At 41.5% G+C, this 19518-nt stretch overlaps 1 protein-coding gene across 26 annotated transcripts in view; it reads right to left on the bottom strand.

The window, feature by feature from the left end:
• Positions 1–2095: 2095 nt before the first annotated feature.
• The window catches only part of mapta (microtubule-associated protein tau a), a 47294-nt gene continuing 29871 nt past the window's right edge, over positions 2096–19518 (bottom strand). For 19 of the 26 annotated variants that reach the window (XM_021565353.2, XM_021565366.2, XM_021565360.2 and 16 more), the window contains 9 exons: positions 15767–15830; positions 15652–15669; positions 15247–15503; positions 14876–14968; positions 14465–14557; positions 11610–11702; positions 10041–10122; positions 7584–7690; positions 2096–5165 (listed from right to left, as the gene is read on the bottom strand). In XM_021565353.2, coding sequence (XP_021421028.2) covers positions 4962–5165; positions 7584–7690; positions 10041–10122; positions 11610–11702; positions 14465–14557; positions 14876–14968; positions 15247–15503; positions 15652–15669; positions 15767–15830 — 1011 coding nt within the window. In that variant the 3' untranslated portion in view covers positions 2096–4961. Of the gene's footprint in view, positions 5166–6335; positions 6502–7583; positions 7691–10040; positions 10123–11609; positions 11703–14464; positions 14558–14875; positions 14969–15246; positions 15504–15651; positions 15670–15766; positions 15831–19518 lie in introns of all 26 variants that reach the window. The other 7 variants (XM_021565363.2, XM_021565372.2, XM_021565361.2 and 4 more) reach the window with 6 other exon arrangements.

The raw sequence follows: 19518 nt of genomic DNA, 5'->3' as shown, positions 1-19518 counted from the left end.
ACTAATTGAGTGTATGTAAACTTCTGACCCGCTGTGAATGTGATGAAATAAATTAAAGCTGAAATATATAATTCTCTACAATTATTCTGACATTTCACATTCTTAAAATAAAGTGGTGATCTTAACTGACCTAGACAGGGAATTTTTACTAGGATTAAATGTCAGGAATTGAGTTTACATGTATTTGGCTAAGGTGTATAAACTTCTGACTTCAACTGTACATCCCTGATCGAGACGCTGCAAGGGATTTGCCTCTAAAGTACCATAGCCATTAACGCTCATGAATGCATGTTGACCGTAAATGAGAAATGCTTTTCTTTGGAAGGTGAAAAAAAAAGTTTTCTGAGCAGATATAATAAAGCAATTTCTGCTGTGCTTCAAACTCCGCTGTTCAGTATTGTAGTCATTAACATTTTCTGAACATGAGTTGTGGCAATAAAGGAGGCAGATGTTTCTTTGTAAGAGTCAATTGGACTTTCTTAATACACCATGTACCTGGGAAGAAGACTGATGCAGAATTTGTCTTAGCTTAGTGAATGTGCCACGTCCACAAACCATCTGCCAATGATGTCATGCCTACCACTGCCACCCTCATTAAGGGTGATAAAAGGGTAGGACCTACTGCCTGCCTCCCAGCTCTTCGCACAGACCCAGAGCTGCAGTGCAGACCCTAAGACCATACTTCATCCTCTTACCCACCTTGTGACAGAGAGAAACAACATGTCAGTGCTTATTAATTTAGTCTGTACCCTTAGCCTGACTAGATGCCAGGCAGGGAAATCCCTTACCTCACCAGGATGCATATTAACCCCAGAACCCCTGCCAAAGTGGTTGGGAATTATTCAGCAGCCGCTGCTTTAAGCCCTTCTCCACACAATTGACCTGGGCAGACGCAGAGTTGCAATACCTGGAAAAAACGGAACGAACCTGGCCTCTGCACAGTTCCCGAAGAGTACGAGTTCATCAGCAACTCTGCAAAGAGGACCGACTGAAATGGGCTGAGCGGCCTCCACAAGGAAGGTGCATGGATTTGATCGGACAGGTCCAAGATGGACTTGGTCAACTCTAATCCGAAAAAAGCCTAATAATGAGAGAGGAATGGAACACTTGTCACAAACTGGGGGTGGAGGTGCCGGTACCAAAGCGGGTAGGTGGAACGATCTCCCATGCAAGAACAGTTTTCCCTTTGCCTGCGCCAAACGTTTCCTCTAGTCTGCCTTCCACTTGGAGGGATTCCACGATTTCTGAACCTGACTGTCCTGAGACTTTGATAGTGGACAAAATGCCATCATTTTCCATAATAAAACTTTCATCTCACAGGAAAAAATTTAAGAATTCTTATTCCTATAAGATTTCTTATATTTTAATGACACATCTGTCCATGCACGATATCTGAGTTTCCTGAAGCATGTCCCCGTGCAGCACCTAGACTGCAATGCCTAATTTAGGACTCAGTACACATGCAATATTTCCATAACATACCTATTTTAGAACACTTCCTAGTATACACCAATCAATAGTAAACCCTTCATAATTCAGAGAGAAGTGTGTTCTACACAACGGGTTGCCTGGCAGTCGTGTCAGTTTGACTGACGTTTCAGTATTGGAGAACATATTGAGACTTAACCTAGAGTTGATTTCCACGGCCCTGCGGAAATCTAATTAGCGTTTAAAAAAATCCTGATCAAAATTTGATCCGTCAATTTAAGCTAGAGGTATGTTTTTTGCTTTGGATGCGTCTCAATCCACCGATGTTGTACTTCTGCATCTGCGGTGAAAGGTTGCAGAGCTAGAGAAGTGTTTGTCAGACCATGAGCCTAAATCGGCTGTAACGCCCGAACAGTTTGGTACTTCATTCAATATCAAACAGCTCAAATATCCTTGGTATTACCTTCATAAAACAATTCCATATGTTAGATTAGACAGGGTTTAGACTGCAGAGGGTTCAGGGCTACTTAACCACAAATTGGAAGTTTGACTGATGCCTCAGTATTGGAAGCAACCGTGCGAATTTAAAGGGATAGTTGATCACAAACGTGTGTCATGTTTTCGCTGTCAATAATGTGAACCGGAGATTTCAGAGCGAAGGACAAAACATGGTTTAACAGTTTATTTTTAAATTCACAGCGACAAGAATCATCATACACCAGTTATTGATAAAATGCACAATAACAATATCAACAATCACATTTTCCACACAACTGTACAGCGGCAAAAATAACAAAAGGATGACGATGAAATGTGTTACTGCAAACTCTTTCCATTGACCTCAGAACAGAGGCCAGTGGAGAGGACCACCCAAAAAAACAAAAAAAATACCTTTCCCCAACTTTTCCCCTTGAGTACTGATAATGTTAGTACTGGAATTTATCAGCACCTGCCCTCCAACATATTAGTCTCAGTAATCCACACAGAACACAGTGCACATACCCATTTAACACATTCAAACAAATGTTGTCCATTATGATGAAAAGTAACCAACAGTTTAACATGCAGATTGTAGTGTTGCAAGCACACCTTTTCTCAAATGCCCTGGCCAGTTCCCGAGAAATATATATTGTCAATACAAGTCAAACACACACACTGGGAAGTCGTATAATGTTATCAATGCGCCTTAATCTCCACATAAAGGAAAGGGTTGCCTTTTGGGTTCTATTCCCTCGCACTAATACCTACATGTATGCTTATATAGACAAAGCAGATGTTACAGGAGGTACAATGAAAGCACAGTGTAAAAGGAGAGGCAGACCGCTTACTCTTACATGAAATGCATGCAAGGACTTTTAAGATGGTATTTTGGCTCGGAGTTATGAAGGCAAATCAATGACGAGAATAATATAGTGGTGATTGGTGAACCACGGTGGGTTTACATGAGGATAAAACACTTATCCATTTGAGCGTGTGAGAGAGTTTCGTACATTTCCGTCGTATACGTTCCAGGGAAAGGACCATAGCTTTATAACCCGTGAGACAAGTTGAGGAAAGTGTGACGAGCATGCTCGTGCGCAGGCAATTAGTAGGCCTAAATCTAAATATATCCGAAAGGTACGTTTCTCCATGTGACAGATGGTTAAACATTTTAGGGTAAAAAGTAGAGTGAGCTACATGGCATCATCACATACAGCGGGGCAACTTCCTGTTTACAAAAATCAATTAACATAATTCTAATCTGCCAAAACAGCAAATTGGCTCCTCCCAATGTGGACATACCTCAAGGGAGAGTGCAAACCTGAAAGAACCAATAGGGGCAGTCTTGGCGACTGGAGTTGCTGCTTTTGGTGCGTTCCAGCCAACTCTGAACAAGGAAATCTCCGACTTTAGTGCACTCAAGACAACTGAGAACTCTGGGGGAAAAACAGCTCTCACTGGGAAAAATAGTTTTGAACGGAGGGTCATCCAACTCGGAATTACAATTCAGAATCTCGGGCATCATCCTAGAGCTCCGACTTGTCTGACCTGAAGATTACTGACGTCAAGATTCTTCCCAGTCTGTTCTTTTCTGATTTTCTTGAACGCACTATATTGGTTGTGCTCGCCTGCTCAGGCGTTGGATTGCATCAACCAATGTTTGCGTGCCACATCATCAACTGTGCAGTCGGACACCAGATTGCTAAATCATATGATGTGTTTAGCTGATAGTTAACACCAATCCAAGCATTGTGAGATTTGGCAGGCGTCTGCAATGTAGTCGGGCAGAATTGTGTGTAAGCAGGAAGTTGCCCCACTGAATGATGATGTCATATTGCTGAGTATCAAGCAAATTTTTTCTGCGTGATCTGAAGCCAAATTAGTGAGAAGTTCAGTGAAATTACGTGTCTTACATTAAACGACACAACCCATAATTGGTTAGACAATTTGCCTGGCATAGCTAAGCCTGTTAATTTAGTCATTCAGTATTCAGTATTCCCCTCGAATTCATGTCATCTTTAAACATTAACAAATATTTTGTCACTAGTAGCCTATATAATGTTAAATGTAAACTGCCACACCGCATAAGACAAAAGCTGAAGCGCATTTACAATAGAGCCATAACAGAATATTGAAAATAAATTAACACTGACAGTAGCAGGCCCGATACAAATGTTTCCATATCAAATACATGTCATATCCACAGAATACAAATAGAAAAGTGTGTGCCCAACACAAACCAAGGTTTCTACGCTAAACATTCTGTATCCCTCTTCTTTTGTCCATGAAGGAAAATGTTTACCTCTGAACTATACTACCTTGGTATGCAGTGTATAGCGGCAACCAAAGCAGACAGCAAGTTGGGGAGGTCTAAAAGCATTTTACTGTCTGAATGAGAGCTTTTGCTACATGAGCCCACCTTTCCTCACTTCTTTGCCTCATACTACCCCGTAAATGGAGGATGTGTTTTCTTATGTTCAACACATTGTAGAAGGGGGGGGCCCACTTCTCCCAAACCTCTTGTTTTCCATGTATCAAAAAGCCATTCAGGAGACAGCCATCACAGATCATTTGCACATCAAAAATTGACATTTGTAAAATAAGGGCTTCGAATCGCAGTCATTGGGACAGTAAAATGATTTATCGAGTTAAAGTGAATTAAATATGGGTTCAAAGTTCAAATAAAATGTCCAGAAACACTTGTAGGATTCTGGGTTTGTTTGGATGTTTGTTCTCTTTAAACTCTTAAAAAGGGCCATTTATACAACCGGTACAAATGATGACAACAAAAATAGATCAAGAGAGAAATTAAATCATCTAACTTGACCGACTTGAATCTCTTTTTTTTTTTTAAAGACCTCTTTTCTAACAATAAATGCATCATGAAGAAGAACAGTCGGTGATGGAAGAGAAACAGTGATGGGTATAGCTAAAAAAGTCCCGTGAAAAGGAGGAGGAAGGCGACAGGCGTCATGACTCCTCTGACGTGGGCGGTCAAAGTAGTGTGGTCGGTCAGGAGACTTCCGGTCGGCCATCGTGTGCCACCAAGCCAATCACAAGCCTTGGCTGGCCAGAGAGGCAGATACCTGGTCAGCGAGTGTGGAGAGCTGCGGTGAGTCAGCCATGTTGATGGAGCCGGAGGAGGACAAGGTACTGAGCTGGTGGGACAGGGGGTCGTCTTCCAGGGAGATAATCTCGGCCCCGTGGTCAGTGCGTGCCTTGGCCGTCTCACGGAACGTCAGCTTGTGGCTCTCAATCTGCCGATCGAAGAGAGGGTACATCATAAGGTATCAGAATCACTTTTACAAGTACATTTTCCCCCCCGGAATTTGACTTACTGACATGGTACTGGTAGTAATAGACAAAACAGGCAGAATATAGAAAAAGGACTTTACACATAATCTTCATGTACTATATACAATATACAGAATGATAGGACAGTATTAGCAAATGTACAGTTGCTGTATTTTGTTGCAGATCACAAGTTAAACAAACAGTAAACACGACCAGTGACAAAAACAATGTGACTGCCTTACTGGACACCAGCCGCAATCGACAACTCTACACACTGAGGTATTGGTTGCACTTTATGGTAGATAAAATATTAGGTATGTATTCTAATAAATGACCAATTCCGTTAAAATCTTTGAAGTAACAGAACTTACACATTGTTACGACAAAGTTTCCTATTAATACTAGGTAAATAGTGGAAACGCTATGCATTCTGGGTGGACATCCGGACTCCTTTATTTGATGATGCTGATCTCATCCACGTACTGTAACTTTCAAGGGCAAAATAATGTATTTTCTGAACAAATTGCCCTTTATTGCAGTAAATACGCATGTAATAAATATATGTTTCAGACTATTCTGTCACGCTGGTATAAAGGATTTTGGAGACAGGCGCAGGAATACACTCAAAACAAATACGTATACAAAAACACTGGGCTGTACCCAAACAAAAGAGGGAGGGTAAACCTCGTTGACCGACACGGGACGATACCCGTAATACACAATACTGTATATAGATCAGGGCACATATATAACATACTAATCAGGGGAAATGGGAACCAGGTGTGTGTAATCAAACAAGACAGTCCGGGGTTGATAATGAATCCCGTTCGGTGAAGCCTAGAAAGCCGGTGACTTTGACCTCCGGAACTGGTGAACAGAATGAGCATCAGTACCGGGGGGTTTCGTGACATATTCTGATAATATTACGTCACCGTATGCTGGTAAAGAGGTTAATTGAAGCATTAGATGTGAGCTGCCTGCTCCTGAAATTTGGTGTCTACATTTTGAAAATGGTGTCCATTTACCCTGACAGGGATGCGTTATAAATGTTCAATATCCAAGATATACTGCAGTGTACACACAACATTCCACGCACTCTCCCTGCTTGGCACCGGTGGATGTGGTGTACTTACTGGAGTCCTCAATCTTTATGAGTGGGTTCATCAGGATGGGTGTGATGGGTGCTGAGGGGAGGGGCTGGGGTGACTGTGGGGGGGTGACAGCAGGGGAAGGGCCGTACGTGCCCTTGTTTGATGGGATGTCTTTATGGCTGTCTCCAGCTTCCTTTCCCTTCTCTTTCTACAGAGGACACCCAGCAATGGGGGGGGAGATGACAAAAAAAAGCAACAAAAACATGTGATGGGGGAAAAAAAACCAAATTATAATAATGCTCACAAACAAACCAAGTGCCAGGTGATGTAAGTGACAAAATATATAGTTGGATGAAAATAAATCATGGAATGGGAACAGGGCAAGAAGCTTTCTATAGCTGTGATTTTACTAATGTGGCAGAGGGGGGAACCTAGTTAGCTTAGACAAGAAAAGCAGCACTCAATCCCAAATGGACTCCTGCACCCTAGTGGAGATCTGAAAGGATTTGACAGGTGCAACTAATATAGTCATAGCTGCATCTTGCCCTCTAATAGGCCACCATATTACTTGTACCAATTAAACCCTCTGAGATTTACATAAGTGCATAGGGTGTTGGGTCTAGGGATTTGGGATTGGGCCCAGGAAGCCAGGATTAAAGATCATGGGTGTTAACACGTAGCGGTGCGATGAAGTACACATGGGAGGAGAACAGATGAGAGAAGGAGAGCAGGCGGTTAGGCAGCCACAGTCACCCAGGGGTCCAATGCAGCCTTAGCCTATTTTCAATGAGACCACTCACTATTCCTAGTGCTCTTAAAGGTCAAACGTGGACAATCATTGGTACTTTGAAGTATTAAAAGTACATACTGCGCATGTATTTAGCCTAATGCAAGAACAAGCTAACAACAACTCTGTTGGTCTATGTCTGGAGCAGCAATCTCTGTCAGTTCAGCCATGGGACCCCACAGCGCTATGTTAGTATGCGTGATTCATAAAGAAAATATTTTGCATCGGTACTTTGTAACAAGGATGCATTTCCATTCCTTGCCATGTTACTGTTGCCTTGATCAATACTGATTTTCACAGAGCATTTGCCAAGCAAGGTATTCCATATCGGGGGCTACGCCATAAAACAGCTCAGAGCAAGCAGTAGAGAAGTTCTTCAGGACAGAGGGAAAAGATTAAGAACATATCACTGATATTAGATGTGTAATCCAGGGACATAGCTGCTTTTCCCCTAAGGGCCAGTGTATAAGGATGTTCCAGAATGATGGTTGTCGTCGTCTTACCCTCCTCTGTCCACCTCCGGCCACGTGTCCAATGTTGTCCATGGAGCCGATCTTTGATTGGACCTTGAAATCCAATTTCTCAGATTTGATCTCAACATTCCCACCACCTTATTACAGAAATGACAAAATGATACAATTGTTTAAAAAAAAAGACATTTACAGCTACCATGATTGACCTATCTGTAAACCAATTGTTGTTCCTCTGTGTCCTCCAGTCAGCTCGCTGGTGCCCAGCCCACTGGATGTGAGCTAGCTAGAGCTACAGAAAAGAGCTAGCTAGAGCTACAGAATTGTAATGTAATATGCAATATGAAAAGCACCCTCAGCAACTTTTCAGCGACCCTTTGTATGGCGGTACTTCCAGAACTTTCAACTTTCAACTCCCATTGGTAGTTACATATGGAACTTTGGATTTTAGAAAATGCTCCGTTATTAAATACATTTTTACTCAATGAAGTAATCCAACAATATACAGTACCAGTCAAAAGTTGACACACCACACACCATTCCAGGGTTTTACTTTATTTTACTATTTTCTACATTGTATAACAATGATGAAGACATCAAAACAATGAAATCACGTGGAGTCATGTAGTAACCAAAAAAAGTGTTAAACAAATTAAAATATATTTTATATTTGAGATTGTTCAAAGGAGCCACCCTTTGCCTTGATGACAGTTTGCACACTCTTGGCATTCTCTCAACCAGCTTCATGAGGTAGTCACCTGGAATGCATTTTAATTAACAGGTGTGCCTTGTTGAACGTTAATTTGTGGAATGTCCTTCTTAATGTGTTTGAGCCCATCAGTTGTGTTATGACAAGGTAGGGGTGGTATACAGAAGATATTTGGTAAAATACCAAGTCCATATTATGGCAAGAACAGCTCAAATAAGCAAAGAGAAACGACAGTTCATCATTACTTTAAGACATGAAGGCCAGTCAATCTGGAACTTCAAGAACTTTGAAAGTTTTCAAGTGTAGTTGCAAAACTACAATGCTATGATGAAACTGTCTCATGAGGACTGCCACGAAAAGAAAGACCCAGAGTTAACTCTGCTGCAGAGGTTAAGTTAGAGTTAACTGCACCTCAAGATTGCAGCCCAAATAAATGCTTCACAGAGTTCAAGTAATAGACACATCTCAGCATCAACTGTTCAACGGAGACTGCGTGAATCAGGCCTTCATGGCCGAATTGCTGCAAAGAAACCATTACTAAAGGACACCGATAAGAAGAAAGACTTGCTTGGGCCAAGAAACACGAGCAATGGACATTAGACCGGTGGAAATCTGTCCTTTGGTCTGAGTCCAAAGTTGAGATTTTTGGTTCTAAGCTCTGTCTTTGTGAGATAGTAGGTGAACGGATAATCTCTGCATGTGTGGTTCCCACTGTGAAGCATGGAGGAGGTGTGATGGTGTGCTTTGCTGGTGACACTGTCAGTGATTTATTTAGAATTTCAAGGCACACTTAACAAGCAGGTCTACCACAGCATTCTGCAGCGATGCGACATCCCATGTCATTTGAGCTTAGTGGGACTATCATTTGTTTTCAACAGGACAATGACCCCACACACCTCCAGGCTGTGTAAGGGCTATTTGACCAAGAAGGAGCGTGATGGAGTGCTGCATCAGATGACTTGGCCTCCCCAATCACCTGACCTCAACCCAACTGAGATGGTTTGGGATGAGTTGGACTGCAGAGTGAAGGAAAAGCAGCCAACAAGTGCTCAGCATTTGTGGGAACTCCTTCAAGACTGTTGGAAAAGCATTCCAGGTGAAGCTGGATGAGAGAATGCCAAGAGTGTGCAAAGCTGTCATTAATGCAAAGGATGGCTACTTTTAAGAATCTAAAATATATTGTATTTGTTTAACACTTTTTTTGGTTACTACATGATTCCATAAGTGCCATTTCATAGTGTAGATGTCTTCACTATTATTATACAATGTGGAAAACAGTCCAAATAAAGAAAAACTCTTGAACGTGTATCCAAACTTTTGACTGGTACTGTATATACCGCCATCTTAGATTATCTTTTGTCTTCTCTTATTGGGTGTCCATCCCAAAGCATTGCACTTGGGAAATCAGAAATCAAGCGCCGCTTTAAAATGACACTCACCTTTCAGGATAAAAAAAAAAGAGATGTTCAAAAAGAGATCTTTCATTGAGCAAGCAAAACGTTTAACTAAAACTACCGATGGAAGTTTCGAAGACACCAAACCTAAGCGTTAACGTGTTGAACCACCATAGCTGTATTTGGGAAGAAAAAAAATCCACCTTGCATCAATTAAGGTTTAACATTTTAAGGACCCCCTAAACTGGGTCTGTCCCCCACCTTGGCCATCCCATTCTAAATGTTCTGGACACGTCACTGGGGAGGGAAAGACTACTCTTGAAGTCTTGAAAAAAAATGACAAACTTTCATTTTGTAGTGTAATGTCCCTTTACGTTTAAGACCTACCTGGCTTGTGGTGGATGTTGGCTGTAGAACCACATTTTGATTTAACATTGCTCAGGTCAATCTTTTTGTGGACTATTTGAACCTGTGCAGGGATAGAAAACAAAAAAAACAGAAAAAAATCGATACATATCATTTCATGAAATGTTTCCTCCAAGTGAAGGAGAAATGTGTATTGGTGATGTTGATCTTGTGATGCATGCAACCACATAGGACCTTGCCCTCTGCATTGGCCTGTTAGTGTAATTCAGGTGGTCGTTGGGGAGAGTAAAACACTGTTAACAAGATACACACTATTACTGGACAATACCGATTGACTCAAAGTCAAGATCCCCGTGCTGATTTAACTGTATCATTTGAAACTCAATGAATACTTTAAATAGTGTTTTCAGTTCATTAAGTATTCTCACATTCTATGCCGGCATTCATTTAGAATGCAAACTTTGTAGCGATATCTCAAATTTAGACATTGCTGTTATTTCGAATTGCTACATGTATATATTATACAGTACATTGCCATTTGACTTGGTCAAGTTTATATCCAAAAGGGTTAAAGTTGCTTTTAGATTCAAAAGTCAAGTTTCACAATCCAAGCTCTGGATCTGATGACCTCATCACATGCAGCCCGGAGTGAAGGGCCCGGCTGGTGTCTCTCGACACAAAGCTCTTTGTCTCGCTTGAATGAGGTCACGTATTTGCTGTTCACTACAATAGGCTGGCAACTCCAAGCAGAAGCATAGGACAGACACACTTTTGTTAATGGGCATTAAGGGTGGCTTCTGTCCCATTTGATGCTTGTGTGCTTGACATTTGCAAGTATTTTTCATTTTAGGAAAAAAAGTATACTACAAAACTCAGCTGATCAGTTCGGTCCCACTTATTAAGTACCCGTCCAGGTACTCCATGCATTTTGTTTAAAGGTAAAGTTTGGCATTATTTAAATCGGCAAACACAGAAAAACACAGGTACACATATTCTCTAGAGGGGGGTGGGGAGAAACATCATTAAGCCTACTTTAGGTTGTCATGAGCATTGCATAACATTTCCTTGGTGGTTGCAGCTGATGCCATATGATGTAACAGGGTCCTGACACAAACAGCAATTTAGGTCAGCTAGCTAGGGTTGGGGTACATTCAGGGAGTGAACTGAAATTCAAATTTTAATGATGAATATTGACATTTGCGTTTGCTTCCAGAATTGGCTGAATTGAAATGGAATAGACACCTAACCCTGTTGCGTACCACTGCATGCAAAATAAAAGTGTTGGACCATTTCACCAACATCTATTGTTATAATTATGTATAGCATATGACACGCTCATGACAGTTGATAGAGGCTTTATGACCACTTGTTAACGCAACATATTAATATCTCACAGTTGTAGTAGTGGGAGAGTTGTAGTCACACAGATAGGGACAGATTAACACAATCGAGGCAGGGATTTCCGTGCAAAGGTGTTCGACTAGTTCCTTAGTGCAGATGCAAATTATCCCACTGGAAAAGGGAAGGGCTTTGGCAAAAGCGGTTTCTGCAGGGAGCCGTGGGTTCGACCCTTTAGTAAGGCCTACTCACATTGCCTCCTCCGGGTGTATGTTTGATATTATCTTTGGAGCCACAGCGAGACTGGACATTGCTTACGTCCACCTTCTTTTCTAGTATTTGCACCTGGAAAAATGCAGATGTAGGAAGAGACTGTTATCCTTGAGCAATCAGAAAGCAGCACGGCTGCGTATGAGGACCATGGTAAAGGAGGCGAAACCAGAACTCCATATAAAACAAATACATTAGACTGGTTGTAGGTAATGACAAGGGACCAGTAGAGAAGGAAAGGAACTTTTCAGGAACTTTTTTTTTACCAACGTTTGCGTCGATGATCAAAACTCTAGAGTGCCTCAAGATGCAGGAGGTGTTGAGTTTATCCCTTAGTTACTCACATTGCCACCTCCAGGTATATGTTTGATATTGTCTTTGGAGCGGCACTTAGACTGGACATTACTAAAGTCGATCTTCTGATCAAGTATTTCTACCTGGAAAAGTACAAAGGTATTTTTATTTGTATTTATTATGTCAAAGGCAGCAGCTACACTTCGAGAGGTCCAGCAAAATGAAGGCAGTTTATACAATTTTAAAAACATAATACATTCACAGATGTCACAACACACTGTGTGCCCTCAGGCCCCAACTCCACCACTTCCACATATCTACAGTACAAAATCCATCTGTACGTGTATAGTGTGTATGTTATCGTCTGTGTATGCATGTGTCTGTGCCTATGTTTGTGTTGCTTCACAGTCCCCACTGTTCCATAAGGTGGATTTTGATCTGTTTTTTTTATCTAATTTTACTGCTTGCATCAGTTACTTGATGTGGAATAGAGTTCCATGTAATCATGGCTCTATGTAGTAATGTGTGCCTCCCAAAGTCTGTTCTGGACAAGGGGACTGTGAAGAGACCTCTTGTGGCATGTCTTATGGGGTATGCATGGGTGTCCGAGCTGTGCACCATTAGTTCAACATGTCAATACTTCTCATAAATACAAGTAGTGATGAAGTCAATCTCTCCTCCACTTTGAGCCAGGAGAGATTGACATGCATATTGGGCAGCAGGTGGTTAGAGTGTTGAAATAGTAACCGAAAGGTTGCAAGATCAAATCCCCAAGGTAAAAATCTGTCGTTCTACCCCTGAACAAGGCAGTTGACCCACTGTTCCTAGGCGGTCATTGAAAATAAGAATTTGTTCTTAACTGACTTGCCTAGTTAAATATATTATTAATATTAGCTCTCTGTGTACATCCAAGGGCCAGCCGTGCTACCCTGTTCGGAACCAATTGCAATTTTCTTAAGTCCCTTTTTGTGGCACCTGACCACACGACTGAACAGTAGTCCAGTTGCGACAAAACTAGGGCCTGCAGGACCTGCCTTGGTGATAGGGCTGTTAAGGTAGAGGAGTGCTTTATTTTTGACATACTTCTCCCCATCTTAGCAACTATTGTAACAATATGTTTTGACCATAAAAGTATACAATCCAGGGTTACTCCAAGCAGTGTAGTCACCTCAACTTGCTCAATTTCCACATTTATTACAACATTTAGTTGAGGTTTAGGGAATGATTTGTCTCAAAAACAATGCTTTTAGTTTTAGAAAAATTGAGGACTAACTGCAACTCTTTGTTAAGTGTTGCAGTCATTTCAGTCGCTGTAGTAGCTGACATGTAGTGTTGTGTCATCTGCATACATAGACACCAGTGGCACTAGTGACACTTACTCAAAGCCAGTGGCATGTCATTAGTAAAGATGTTAAAAAGTAATGGGCCTAGACAGCTGCCCTGGGTAATTCCTGATTCTACCTGGATTATGTTGGAGAGGCTTCCTTTAAAAGAACTGTGTTCTGTTAGACAGGTAACTCTTTATCCACAATATAGCAGGCAGTGAAAAGCCATAACGCATACGTTTTGTGAAAGTGCTGTGCGTGTTGAATGTCCTTCACTATAAGCATGCTGAACATTTGTTGTCAATTTGTTTACTGTAAAATAGCATTGTATCTGGCCAAACAATTTCCCCAAAAAATGTACTAAGGGTTGGTAACAGGCTGATTGGTCGGCTATTTGAGCCAGTAAAGGGGGCTTTACTATTCTTAGGTAGCGGAATTACTTTTGCTTCCCTCTACGCCTGGGGGGCACACACTTTCTAGTAGGCTTGCATTGAAAGATAAAGGTATAGAGGGATAGGAAAGAGACCATTATGTTGGAGTAATCCAAAGCAGCAAGGCTGCAGGAGTGGAAGACTGAGGTAGTGAAATCTGTTCTCATGAATGACCTACCCAGTGGGCACAACTGGTTGAATTTACATTTTATTATGTCTTTAAGTTGTATACTTGTTGTATAAGGACGTTTAAACAAATGTTCGGCAACCAGAAAATATGTATTTTTCTGATTGTGATCTGACCAGATAACAACCAAACAAGATGTATTTTTCATGAGATCAATACCTCATGGGAAATACACCTTTACACTGTACCTGGTTATAACAGAAACCAGTTGGATGCAATCTGGTTATTATAATGTCTTTTCAACCAGAAAATTAAATCAAAACATTATGTGCCAAATTGTGCACGCTAGATAATGGTCCCTGTCAACAAATAAAATTGTTAAAAAATGTTGTCCTTCATTAACACTTTTAATAGTCAATATAAAGTATCCACAGAAGCTTTCATGACGCCCTTTAACGAGTTATAAAATATTTATCGACCCCTAAGTAGCTGCTGCCTGCTAATGATACTACAGGGTATTGCTTGTTATTGGGAGATGTTCGCATATTTGATTATTGCACTATTCTCCTCTCTTTTATCATGATTCCCACAGGGTCAAAAAGACGGGGCAGTGATGGAAACAGAAACGATCAGGTTTGTGAATAAGGTTTCGTTACTCACCCTGCCTCCTCCAGGAGTGTGATTCAGGTTGGCTTTGGATCCACAACGAGCCTGGACATTGCTTACGTCCAACTTCTTCTCGAGGATTTGGACCTGAAAGTAGAAGTAAAGGAAAAGGAGTATTAGCCTTGAGTAGTCAAATGCAGCGAGGCTGCAGATGAGGACCATACCAAAAGAAAGGGAGAATCTGACCGCTTGTAGGGATGAAAGCATAGGGCAGACATTTTGACTCACTTAATCCTTTAAAGGAGTACATTGTAGAGTTTGTGCACCTATGATAATTAAGCTTGTGATGAGGAATGACATGAGATGGGGTAGGACATTTCCAATTTTTTTTAAAGGTTGCTTCGATGATCATAACTGTAGAGAGACTCAAGACTCAGGTGTTGAGTTCATCCCTTAGTTACTCACATTTCCACCTCCGGGTGTATGTTTGATATTGTCTTTGGAGCCACACTTAGACTGCACATTGCTTAAGTCGATCTTCTTTTCAATTATTTGTACCTGGAAAAGTGCAGAGGTAGGGGAAGAGACTGTTATCCTTCAAGGGATTCAAAGCAGAGGACTCTACACTAATTCAAGTGAGCTGTCTGAGACGGATGAAAAAAAATCTCTCAAAACAACAACGACTAGCCACGCAACAGTTAGTCATCGGAGTGAGAGCTTCCATCACTGTGTAAAACACTAAAGCAGATGAAGAGACAGTGGATGAGAGGAATGGAATATCAAGGTTGTGTGAGGCACATTGCCATGTAGTAACACCAAGTAGAGCCCGAACTTACCCTTCCTCCTCCAGGCTGGTGCTTGATGTTGTCTGTGGAGCCGATCTTGGACCTGACGTTCTTCAGGTCCGGCAAGGGGGCCGCTGCGGTGAGGGGTGCAGGGGCGCGGCTCTTGAGAGAGCCAGGAGACTTGGGTGGGGTGCGCACCACCGCAACCTTTTTCACCTGGTTTGTGGCCACAGCCAAGGGCTTTCCGGGAAGAGTCTTGCTGGAGGGAGACTTGGGAGTACCAGGGCTGCTCTGTCCACTGGTGTTGTCTTTAGAGAGTATTGAAAGGGTACAGTGAGCCTTTTTGTAAATGTACAGTTATTGCAAGGCCAGTGAAAGATTGTACAAAGAAACAACTGAAGGCTAGTCCTGATTGAACTAATGGGTTCAATAAAATGAATACATTTTTCGATTTACCTTTGTTCTTGCCGCTTGCTGTATCACAAAAATAAAACAGCATACATTAGGCATAATCAGAGGTTTGTCAATAATGCTTTTTGTGCTGCACATTGCAGGCTAGCTAGCTACATACCTGGAGCTGGGGTTTTGGCGGGAATCTTGGTTCCGGGGGCCTGTGGCCTAGCACCACCCAAAGTCTTTACATCCCCAGAAAAATAAACAAAGGGTTGAAAAGGACATTAGTGACAAATTATCAACCAACATGCTCTTGATTGACTGGTTGATCCATCAGCACTCTTGATATTGTATTTTTCGAATATGAAATTATACTTTTGTTTCTATCTAGTTGCCTAGATTGCATTGCCTATTGACAATGTAGCTATTTTTTTATGTCACCTTTATTTAACTAGGCAAATCAGTTAAAAACAAATTCTTATTTACAATAACGGCCTACCCCGGCCAAACCCTCACCCGGACGACGCCGGGCCAATTGTGCGCTGCCCTATGGGACTCCTAATCACGTCCGGTTGTGATACAGCCCGGAATCTAACCAGGGTCTGTAGCGATGCCTCTAGCATTGAGATGCAGTGCCTTAGACCGCTGCTGCACTCGGGAGCCCATAGCTAATGCTACTCCAAGTGTATTTAGATAGATAAGTTATTATGAATATAACCCTCATATAACCCTCACCCTTCTGTCAATCTGGATACGATTTAAGAGCACTAGCTACCCGAAATGTGGCCTTTAGCCTTGACTGCATGCTGAACGTGCATTCAGAGCCATAAAACAAGCTTTATTTTAGGGGTCAATTGCAGTCCTTTAAACATGGAAAAATGCATGCCAAGATTATATAGCCTCAATGCATAAGTGCAGTATCATTCAAGTGGCTTACAATACGGACAAATAGCATCGGCCTCAGACATTCATAGCGCGACACTAAGCTTGCTTCAGCTAACTACCATCCACAATGTACAGTATCTGTAACAGATGGCAACCCCCATAGGAGTTGGTTACGCACCATCACTGCAGCCTTGTATACATAATTCATAGTACTGAAGGTGTGACAGTGAAACTGTGCGAGGGCTTGTTTCTCGGAAATGGCCGTGTTGTGATTGATTGATGCACGGATCAGAGTTTTTTAGTATACAGGAAGTCGTTAACGTGGGCTAACGAGTTACTCACTGGCATGGCAAGATGGAACACACTTCACTCTGCTACTCTTAGTGAGCATTACACATCTACTCTGGACACACTCAAGGCTGTTCTCACCCTGCATCATAACTGGCTACAGATATTCAACAGACTGTCCCTCTAAAATGTGACATACAGAGAGGAGGAGACTCATTCTGGAAGTGTAAAAGGTATTGGTGGGCTAGCTGACAACGTCACGACACCTATGCGCACGCTTCAACGGGGCAAAAGTATGTGAGTTGTTGTGATTCTGGATGGCCAGATGGCTACCAACAACGGCAAGAAACTGCAATGTGGGGAATCGTATGTGACTAGTTTCAGCTAGTTTCATCTTGTTCTTGGATAACATGTCTTGTTTTGTGTTTTCACTGACTTCATAGCAATGCTAATATGGCTCAAATTAGCTAGCTGGGTAACCAACAACTGTATCAACAATTTTTCAGCCGTTTATTGTCATGCAAAAGACTGCCGGTCTCATGATAAATGACAGTTAATTAACATAAACATATTTAGCATCACCAGGCCTCCACACAAGCCGCTGATGCACCATTGCAACATCTTCATTTAAAAAAGTATAATAAATCAATTGAATATACAATCACAACAAATCCATGATTTATTTTAGTCATGTCTAAATAAACATTATGATTTGAAGAAAATGTATTTCAGAATATGAGTTGGCCTACTGTATGTTATCTGGCAATGCACCATGTCATAGGCTGTAGGCATGTTCATTTGGCTGACAAACTATGCTTATAAGTCCCGTGCCATTATTTGATATTATATCGTTTAATAGTGAGAAGAATATAGAAAGGATATTTTTCCCATTCTGGAGCGAGTGTACATATTATGTCGGGTGTAATTTGAAACAGATCCTATTTAGAGTTATTTGGCAACTTTAGTTATGAATGACACAAACCTTACAATGTCTTAGATATCAAAACATATTTTTTAATGATGCGGGGTAAGCTACTTCAGTTTTATAGGAGAGCTGTGCTTAATATGAGCAGCTGAGAAATAAATATAAGAACACTTATTTCACTTCAGGCAATGGGCTCTCCAAGCCTGTTCCTGCAGCTACCCAGTGCTTAATTTGGGAAACCAAGTGAAATCTGTTTTCGCAATGAAACATATTTCACTAAACTGTTGACAGCCCCTCTGTGTGCCCGAGAAAGGAATAAAGGAGAGAGGAGATGGAAACATGGTGGTGAGATATTCTGTATAGGTGAAGGTAATGTGCAACCAATTAATTATGAAAATATAAAATATACTAGGCTATTCAAAATCAAATAAAAATGCACTAAAATTGTAGGCTAACTGATAGCCGCTCTGCACAATCAATTAACCAACAGCATCACCTAGGGCTATACTTTCTCAGAGACTAGGGGATAGACAATTTGGAGCGTAGTATAAGGTAACCAGTCCATCCAGTATGCATAATAATACAGTCCACACTCAAAGGCAATTACTCAAATTTGTTTCATTTTGGAGTATGGGCTAGACTAATTATGTACCAAAGACATCTTAAATCAGATTTGTTTTATGTTCTGCCATGGGTAGTTCGGGCTTGGGCTCATAACCCTATGCATAAGCTTTGATATGCGTATGAGTGTTTTGAATTAATCATCACCTTAGAAAGCGGTCCATTTAGTTACTACACTGAACCCAAACCGGCTGCGGGCGTGCGCCATCGTGCATAAATGTATTTTGTCCCCCTACACCAAAGGCGATCACGACACGCAGGTTAAAATATCAAAACAAACTCTGAACCAATGACATTAATTTGGGGACAGGTCGAAAAGCATTAAACATTTATGGCAATTTAGCTAGTTAGCTTGCACTTGCTAGCTAATTTGTCCTATTTAGCTAGCTTGCTGTTGCTAGCTAATTTGTCCTAGGATCTAAACATTAGGTTGTTATTTTACCTGAAATGCACAAGGTCCTCTACTCCGACAATAAATCCACACATAAAAACGGTCAACCGAATCGTTTCTAGTCAACTCTCCTCCTTCCAGGCGTTTTCATTGTTGAACTTATATGGTGATTGGCATCTAAACTTTCATAGTATTACCACAACAGTTCATCTTTCAATCACCGATGTGGGTATAACCAATGAGGAGATGGGAGAGGCAGGACTTGCAGCGCGATCTGCGTCAGAAATAGGAATGACTTCTATTTTAGCCCTTGGCAACGCAGACGCTCATTGACACAAGCAGTGTGGGTGCAATAATTGAATAACAGATTCCTAAATGTATTTTGCAACGTTCACGCACGTGACGCGAGCGGTGTAGTCAGGGTATTAGGCTTAGAAACAACATCCAGAACGACCACGTTTTACTCAGTATCAACCTGCTGTTGAACTTCTTTCTTCAAAATGATTATCACATTGAGGTGAGTTTTAAATGCATGATGTTTTGATGATGTGTTTGATGTTATTTTCGATAGCATTTCCATTGATGTCAAAATGGTTAGAGGGACAATAGAGCCCTGAGTACCAGGCCATTAGGACCTGATGGCCGTTTGCAGGTTGGTACTACTAAAGTATGTCCAGAGTGCATAAGAGATGTTCGGACTGAGTTGTCATCATCATTCTCCTCATTCTACTGGTCCTTCTGTACGGCTTCAAACTTAAGGATGTCTGTCCCTGGATCCAACCAGGACCGGATCACTAGTCAGAACTTTGACCAGGACCAA

The sequence above is a fragment of the Oncorhynchus mykiss genome, chromosome 16, assembly GCF_013265735.2.
Source record: "Oncorhynchus mykiss isolate Arlee chromosome 16, USDA_OmykA_1.1, whole genome shotgun sequence".
Taxonomy (NCBI): Eukaryota; Metazoa; Chordata; class Actinopteri; order Salmoniformes; family Salmonidae; genus Oncorhynchus; species Oncorhynchus mykiss.
The sequence above is the reverse complement of the archived record's forward strand: the minus strand, read 5'-3'. Positions and strand labels throughout refer to the sequence as shown.